At 52.3% G+C, this 9,065-nt stretch overlaps 1 protein-coding gene across 1 annotated transcript in view; it reads right to left on the bottom strand.

The window, feature by feature from the left end:
- IL6R (interleukin 6 receptor) overlaps positions 1-6,555 on the bottom strand; it is a 54,769-nt gene extending 48,214 nt beyond the window's left edge. The window contains exon 1 of the mRNA XM_052638017.1: positions 6,237-6,555. Coding sequence (XP_052493977.1) covers positions 6,237-6,555 — 319 coding nt within the window. The remainder of the gene's footprint in view (positions 1-6,236) is intronic.
- Positions 6,556-9,065: the final 2,510 nt, after the last annotated feature.

The following is a 9,065-nucleotide window of genomic DNA, read 5'->3' on the forward strand; positions in this document are numbered from 1 at the left end:
ATCTCAGCCATGCTCAAGACTCGACATAACCTCTGTTGTCAGCCGACTTCCAAATTCATACCTCAAACTCAGTCTGCATCCCCAAACTCTGGACTCCTATACCCAGCTCCTCAGCATCTTCTCTCCATTGTCTAAAAGACAGTTCAGTTTCAACATGTCTAAAACCAACTTTCTGATCTCCTCCCCACCCGCCGACAAAACCTGTGGTCCGACAGCCCACCCTCTCTATGCCAGGCACCAAGACCCCTCTCCCACACAGTTGCTGTGAACAGTAAGTGAGATCATAGACGCAGAGAGCTTAGCACAGTTCGGTGTACAGTCAGCATCCAGGATGGTGGCAGTTGCTGTTAACCACAGGGTAGAGAGGCAGGGAAGCTGGGAGGTGGAGGGAAGCTGAACGAAGGAACTGGGAGACAGCCTGGCTGGAAGTCAGGCCAAACTCAGGACCGTGCCAGAAAAGTCCCCGACTCTACCAGAGATTTTGGACCTTTTTGGATCTCAAGTGCAGAAGAGAGTAAAGCACACAGATGACCCCAAAGAAACTCCCCAGGGCTTCACCAAACAAAGTCTGAGAGTTAAAAGCCTCTTTTTGTGCTATCTTACAACTCCGGTCCTCAAGGACTCTCTTCCAAAGACGTAACACCTCAGTGACAATTAAGGACAGGACATCTAGAACCTCCCTGTCCACCTGGAGTCTAAAGAGCTGATGACCCAGGCTTGGCTTCCCCAGAGACAAACCCAAACTTCACCAGGGCAGGGGGCATCCAAGTGTCCCGACAGAGCCCTCTGCTCCAGAACTCGACAGGCCCTCAGGTAGGACCAGATTGTTAAAGAGGAGGCAGGAATTTGCCTGCACAAGTTGGAAGTATCAAGAATCCCTCAATATTTTTAGATTTCCTCAGACTTTCATTCCAACCTCATCTTCGTGGTGAGACCTTCCCCAGCTTCCCCTCAAAAAGATCAGTTCCACATCCTTCTTGATTTGTACACATGGTTCCTATCTCCATCCCCTGCTTTGTTTTTCCTCCTTGAGTGTGTGTCTGTGTCTGTGTGTGTCTGTGTGTGCACGCGCGTTTAGTTGCTCAGTGTGTCTGACTCTTTGCAACCCATGGATTGTGTGTGGCCCTCTGTCCATGGGATTCTCCAGGCAAGAATACTAGAGTGGGTTGCCATGCCCTCCTGCAGGGGATCTTTCTGACCAAGGAATCAAATCTGTGTTTCTCTTGCATTGCAGGCATATTCTTTACCATCTGAGCCACCAGGGAAGCCCTTTCCTCCTTAGCACTAGTATCATACTATATATTTAATTTACATCCCTAATAGAATGAAGCCCCAATGAGCCCAGGAATTTTGTCTGTTTGGCTCACTGCTGTATCCACAGCTCTTAGAATAGTGCCTGGAACATCAGAGGAGCTCAAAATGCTTTTTTCAGATGAATACATTATTGGCTACATGTATTTAAGCACTCGCTCTGCGTTAGAGATCTTATTATGTGCTCTGAGTAGTACCTTACTTAGCACATTTCATCTTCATAACCACCCTATGAGGTAGTATATTATTTCTATTTTCCAGATGAGGACAGCAAGTCTCTGAGATGGTAAAAATCCCTTGCCGAAGCTCACATTATTCTCCATGGCAGGGCTGGGCAGAGATCAGTCTGGCTCCAAAACCTTAACCATTAACTGTTCAAGATGAGCTGTGTTCATATGGAAAGAAGGTCCAGAGAGGGATAAAAAGCAACAGAAAATCTCTGGAAGAAACTGCTTGGCACTCAAGACCAAGCGCTGTCCAGTAGAACTTTCTGCAGTTATCAAAATGCTCTGTATTTTGCTGTCCAATATGGGAGCCAAGTGTGACTAGTGCAACAAAAGAACTACATTTAAAATTTGATTTCATTCTGATTAATTCAAATTCAAGCAGCCCTACTTAGCAAGTGGCTACCATATTAGAGAGAACAAATCTAGATCTTTAAGCCTCACCTGGAAAAGCCCAGATTCAGTGATAGGAATGCTCTGGCTTGCTGGGTGGGCTGGTAGCAGGCAAGGCTGGTGGGGTAGGAGAACCAGAGGGGAAGTGAAGCAACTGGACCAGCTTTGTGTAATCCTTCCAAACACCCTGTAAGGGGAGGATTTGTTAACCCAGTCCACAGGCCAAGCCACAGAGGGTCAGAGATGTGATGTGCCTGCTGCCTCGGGATCTTGGTCCACCCCGCTCCCCCAACAACTTGGTCCTTGAGTAGCAGGCACCAAGCAGGACGGGACAGAGGGTTTCCTCAGTCCCTCCTAGGGATTCACCCCTGACCATTTTTAAACTCCTTTTAGGCAGTCTTTAGGTGGTGACTGTATAGTCCATGGGGTCATAAAGAGTCGGACATGACTGAGCAACTTTCACTTCACTTCACTACACTGAGTGGCTGATTCCAGGGCTTCACAGGATTCATAACCGTTTTCGACAGTGAGTAAACAAGTGAAAACAAGTGAAAGTGTTCATTGCTCAGTTGTGTCCGACTTTTTGAGATCCCATGGACTGTAGTCCGCCAGACTCCTCTGTCCATGGGATTCTCCAGGCAAGAATATTGTATTGGTTAGTCATTCCCTTCTCCAGGGGATCTTCTCAACCCAGAATCAAACTTGGATCTCCTGCATTGCAGGCAGATTCTTTACCATCTGGGCCAGAGTCAACAAGAGGCGGGCTTGCCTGGTGGCTCTGCCGGTAAAGAATCTGCCTGCAATGTGAGAGACACAGATTTGATCCCTGGGTTGGGAAGATCCCCTGGAGGAGGGCATGGCAACCCACTCCAGTATTCTTGCCTGGAGAATCCCCGTGGACCCGAGGAGCCTGGCAGGCTGCATGCAGTCCATGGGGTCGCAAAGAGCCAGACACAACTGAGCGACTAAGCGCACACAGCACAGCAGGACGTAGAGCTAAAGCAGGAGGGATTTCCGGCAACTGGAAGCTAGAAGCATGGAAGGCCTTCCTCGAGTTCTTCATCACACTGTTTAGCCAGTTACCCTCAAATTTGTGAATCACAAGTGGTAATTGTTGAAAAGGACATTTCCTGAGCCTTACTTCCAAATATTTCTCTTCAGTAAATCTGGGGCAGGGGCCAAGGATCAGCATTCTTGTCAAGTACCCACCCCCAACTCCCAGGGCACCCAGGCAGGTACACACACACAGACACACACACCAATGTTTATTCAAATAGACCCAGAATGAGCCTTTTGAGAAACATTGATTTAGGGTGAGACTAGGAACTAAAGAGCCTCTTGATGAAAGTGAAAGAGGAGAGTGAAAAAGTTGGCTTAAAACCCAACATACAGAAAACTAAGATCATGGCATCCGGTCCCATCACTACATGGCAAATAGATGGGGTAACAATGGAAACAGTGACAGACTTTATTTTGGGGGGCTCCAAAATCACTGCAGATGAGGATGCAGCCATGAAATTAAAAGACACTTGCTCCTTGGAAGAAAAGTTATGACCCACCTAGACAGCATAATAAAAAGTAGAGACATTACTTTGCCAACAAAGGTCTGTCTAGTCAAAGCTATGGTTTTTCCAGTAGTGATGTATGGATATGAGAGGTGGAGTATAAAGAAAGCTCAGTGCTGAAGAATTGATGCTTTTGAACTGTGGTGTTGGAGAAGACTCTTGAGAGTCCCTTGGACTGCAAGGAGATCCAACCGGTCCATCCTAAAGGAAATCAGTCCTGAATATTCATTGAAAGGACTGATGCTGAAGCTGAAACTCCAATACTTTGGCCACCTGATGTGAAGAACTGACTCATTGGAAAAAACCCTGATGCTGGTAAAGATTGAAGGCAGGAGGAGAAGGGTTGGATGGTGTCACCAAATCAATGGAGATGAGTTTGAGTAAGCTCCGGGAGTTGGTGACAGACAGGGAAGCCTGGCGTGCTGCAGACCATGGGGTCACAAAGAGTCGGGCACGACTGAGTGGTTGAACTGAACTGACTGAGGAATGCAGGTAGGCACTGGAACTGAAAGAGGTTGCCCTGAAGGGAAGTTTAGAGGTTAAGATAGGACTTTGAGATTTAAAGGTGTAGGTGTCTGTTTTGTGCACCGTCTTGCAATACAGAAGGCGAGAGGAACCTCAGTCACAGATGTTCAGGCCTTCCACACCTGACACCTACGTCCCAGCTAGTCCAGGCCCCTAGACAGCAGTTCACTTGCGCAGCCCTGCCAGCTCTCAGATGTGTGGGCAGCGGCTGATCCCAAGGAAAACACGCCTCCTGGCTATAAGGGCCCACAGCCAGGAGAGTCAGCGGATTTCCCCTCTAAACCAACTCCAGCCTCTGCTACTCAGCTCGGCCCCTCACTTCTCCAAAGCAAGATATCTCACAGTCATTTGCTCCATGCTTCCTGTACAATGTCTTTATTTTTGCTCTCAAGTTTGTGGGTTGAGTTCTGTGTGGGTGTGGGAGGGGAGCTGGGTATTTTCTACCTCTCTGCATGTTCCTTCTGAACTGGGAGGGCTTTCACTTCCTCCCCAAACTCTCAGTTCTGCCTTTTTCACAAGGCTGTCCAGGCCTTGAGACCACCTCGCCCAACCAACCTGAGCACCAGGAAAACTGACTGCAACCGCCCTTTCAGTGCCTTATAGCCACTTAGGAGAAAAAGGAAGCAACAGCTACAGCAGTAACCTCCCTGGGGCAGGTGCCCTGGGGGGTGGTGTGAGTAGCAACAGAGGCAGGCAGGGAAGGCTTGCTCCCTGCTGGGTGCCCCAGGCCTCAACCCTGCCTTGCCTCTCTCTGATAGAACACCAGGCAAACCCAGGCCTCTCCTTCCCTTGGCCTCCTCTGACCAGCACTTGGTCAGCCAGCGGTGATGGCCAGGTTGTCCTCGAGACACCCCCAGCTCTGCTGGCCAGGCTAGTTCTCCATTTGGAGGTCTTGGGGGTCTACCACATCGGAGCACAGCACCTTGGAGGGGTGGGCCTCCACCAAGCCGGCCTGAAAACTTCCCGACCCAACCTCTCTAAATGCTGGCCTCCTCTCTGGAACAAAGTATTACTCAGATCCAGCAGAGAATGTGTGTAAAGCACAGGAGGCCTTCCACAGCCCCTGTTACCGGTTGGGGTTATAAACATGTGCTGTGAAAAGGAATCCCTTTTCTTTCCTCCTTGAAGCACAACGATCACAACCATTCAGAAGGCAAAAGGAGCTGCAGGCACACCAGCCCCTGGTTCTCTCCAGCAGGGAAGAATGATTGAAGGTGTTCACCCAGGGCAGGGGCACAGTGCAATCTAGCAGTGGAAGCCAGAGTCACCGGCCCCCAGCCATCTATTCCCAGAAGCCTGCCGGCTGCCCCCTTGGGTTTCCACTGTGGCCTCAAGAAGCCTTCAGACCCTAAAATAGACCTCTGGGGAAAGGGTCCTCTAGAAGAGAACCTTAGACGCGCTGCAGGGCACGCCGCCAGAGGCCAGAGAGAGGACTCGGCCAGCGGCACGTTACAGTCCCCAGGAGCAAGAAGTGCCCTGTGCCCTCTGCCTCACCCCTCCTTCTCTCGTCTGAAAGTGGAGTCCAGTGTGTGCCAGTCTCAAGACGTCTCAACCCCCTGGCCAAACCTCCTTAACTTGGCTTCAATTCCCAGATCTGAGGCACAGGGCTTGCTAGAGCCGGTGTCTGCCTAAGCAAGTGCAGGCAGCGAACGGCAGGAAGGTCCGTGATTCAGAGCCCATGATGTCACTCCCTTCACAGTCAGGGCACTGTCATCCACACATCAACCCGGGGTCCGAGGGGAGAACCAGGCGGGATGCCTTCTCCAAAAGCTGAGGGGCAAAGGCGGCGCTGGCATAAAGGACGCCCGGGGCAGGAATTCCACTCCGCTAGGGCATCTCCTTTTAAAGTAACCCAGGACGCCGTTGTGTAAGGACTCCTGGGGGCACTGGGAAGGAGACCCGAGGATCGGGTTGCTGAGAATACACCACGTCCTGTACGAGGATCGCAGAGAGCTTACCCGAGGCAGAGAAGTCACGGGGAGAGCGCGCCGGGCCGAAGCGGCAGGACGCAGCAAGGGGGCGCGCGAGCGAGCGCCCGCGGGGGACAGCTCGGGGAGCCCGGGGCCGCACCTTGTGCCGCGGGGACCCCAGCTAGCCCGGGACAGGGGGAGCCGTCACCGCCCCCTGCCTCCCTCCGCCGCCCAGCGTCTACCGCAGCCACCTCGGTTCCCCCACCCGCCGGCTGCCCCAGCCCTCCGGAAGCGCCCGAAGCCCTTACCCGGCGCGGGGCAGCCCTCCAAGGCCAGCGCCGTCCCGGACGCGGCGAGGAGGGCGGTCAGCAGCGCGCAGCGGACGGCCAGCATGCTTCCTCCTCGGCTAATGCCCCATGTTCCCAGAGAGGCGGGCGGGCGGGCCGGCGGGCTGGCCGGGAGCCGACGGCTGGGGCGGGGCAGCGGGCGGGCGGGCGGGCGGAGGGCAGCCCCCATCCCCGAGGGGCCCGCGCTCCGCACGCACGGCGAGTCCCCGAGCCCTGCGCCGCTCTCGGCTCGGCTCCCTCTGGCCGAGCTCAGTGTCAGTGCGACTTCCCACTTGCACATGACTCAGAACCGCGGACGGTCCCGACAACGCAGGAAAACATTTGAGGAACTCGCCCTGGAGCTGTCTCTCGGCTGTCCCAGGGTGCTGTTACGAAAGTCGAGGAGGATGGCGCAACAGCCCCGCGCACCGGCCGAGCGGAGGGGGTGGCTTCCTGCCGCCGCGCCGCACCTGAACCCCGCGGGGGCGAGCTCGGCCGGGGACCCTCCCCCTACTTCTGTTGATCAGAGCAGGGGAATTAGACACCACTGGCTCGGTTTTGATTTTTGGTTTCGTGACCAGGATTACTCTGTGAAAGGAGCACCTGGAGAGCGCTGGAGGAGGCGATGTGCCTCTTACAGTTACAGTAAAGCAGGGCTTGGCAGCCCTTTCTGCCCCTCTGAACCACCTGGGCGCCCTTAAAACCATCAGAGTCTGGTTCCCACACCCAGAGATTCTGATTTAATGGATCTGGGCTGAGGCATCGGGAGACTCACTGCAGTAAAGGTGCATTCTTTCCCCGTGCCTGTCTGTCCCCCGCAGTACTGGCAAGGAAAAGTTTTGGGCTTTGGAAGAGGATTGAGACCTGGGTTCCCATCCAGACCTCCACCTACTGTGTCTGTGACTACAATTCCCTTGAGTTTCTGTTTCCTCACCTGTCAGATATAAGGAAGTCTGTCAGGATAGTTATGAAGACACTGTGGCTGTGGTTGTGATCTATGCACCTGACACAGGGTCCAGGCGGAAGGGGTCAAAACGTGCGTGTCCGCCCTCCCCATCTGACAGACAGAAACTGGAACTCAGCTTTTCAGAAGCAACCACAAACACCTCTTGAAAGAGCCCACCAAGGTTCCCCAAGGAGCCTGAAGCTGACAGGGTGGCCTCATGGCTGAGTTTGGAGGGAATGAAAAGTGCTGAAACAAGGTCTAAGCTGAGGAGTTTCTGGCAGGGCAACTGCTAATTAGAATGTGCTTTTCCATTTGGGCTTCCCTGGTGGGTCAGAGACTAAAGCGTCTGCCTGCAATGCAGGAGACCCGGGTTCGGAGCCCTGGGTCGGGAAGATCCCTGGAGAAGGAAATGGCAACCCACTCCAGTATTCTTGCCTGGAGAATCCCATGGACGGAGGAGCCTGGTGGGCTACAGTCCACGGGGTCACAAAGAGTCGGACACGACTGAGCTACTTCACTTTCACTTTCCATTTGGGCTTTAGGCAGATCCGAACCAGGATCCAGGTTCCTGGGATAACATAATGGGTGTGGCCCGATGGAAGCCTGGGTGGATGGGACCTGGACTGAAGAAACACAGCTTCTGAAACGCAGAGCTCAGACCCAGGGGCCTCTGTGTTTCTCTTTGGGAACCACCCATCAGCAGTGCCTGGAAGGACCAGACACGTGCCCTGACCCCACCCATGACCTGATAGAGGCTAGTTCGGAGGGCTTGCTTTGGCCACACCCGCAGAGGGGGAAAAAGCATGTTGGAAGCTAAGTTTTTTTTACCACAAGTTCTCTCTCCTGATATTTACTTATTAAAAAAAAAAAAAAATACTTCTCTTTTTAAATTTATTTGATTGTGTCAAGTCTTGGTTGCAGCATGGGGATCCAGATCCATGGATGAACCCAGGCCCCCTGCATTGAGAATGCAGAGTCTTAGCCACTGGACCACCAGAGAAGTCCCCTCTCCTGATATTTAAAACAGGGTTGCAGGGAGCAGTTCCCACTATGGTTGCCCCCTTCCCCCACTCTTTGTGGCAGACCTGAAAAAAAATCAAAGGGGACTGAAACCAGAAGGCTTCAGAAAGCCCTCTGTGTTAAACCTCAAGAATGGGTGTGTCAGACCCCACCTAGGTCCTGCATCAAAGTGGGCTACCCTGTCTAATTCACCAGCTGGAGCCTGTGTTCCAGAGTCAGATCAAGCTCCCATCTCAGTTCTGCCATTTGCTGACTGTGTGACTAAGAGCAAGCTACTTAACCTCTCAGAGCCTCCGTTTCCTGATTTGTATGAGGAGAGCAACAATAAAATAAAAATCGGGCCTATCTCTATCTTCTCAGCCTCATTTTCTGCATCTCCAAGCTTGAATATAATTCTGTCTCTACAGTGTTCTATATGCTTTCTCATCTCCACACCTTTGTTCAAGCTGTACTTTCTGCCAGAAATTCCCCTGGAGAACTGAAATATCGCCTGCCGTATCAGTAAACAAAGGATGTTATAGCCGTCAAGAATCACCCTGCCAACCGGATGATGAATGCTGAGGGAACTCAGGATGGAGACAAATGGGTTGCCCACTGCCAAGTCCATACAACAGTCAGCTAGATGCAGCCACCCCTCAACTGGTACTCCCTGAGGAGACTCAGGATGAGAGAGCACAGAATACTGGCCCCGGGTAGTTGAGACATATAACAAAGGAATGATTGCAGTGAGATCCGACTCTTACATCTTTGCTTAACTTGAGGTATCTGGTTTCGTTTAACAGTAATCTTTTGATGTTCTGACTACCCAATCTTTTGTTGCAAAAACACCTGTATATCCTGGTTTC

The sequence above is a fragment of the Budorcas taxicolor genome, chromosome 3, assembly GCF_023091745.1.
Source record: "Budorcas taxicolor isolate Tak-1 chromosome 3, Takin1.1, whole genome shotgun sequence".
NCBI lineage: Eukaryota > Metazoa > Chordata > Mammalia > Artiodactyla > Bovidae > Budorcas > Budorcas taxicolor.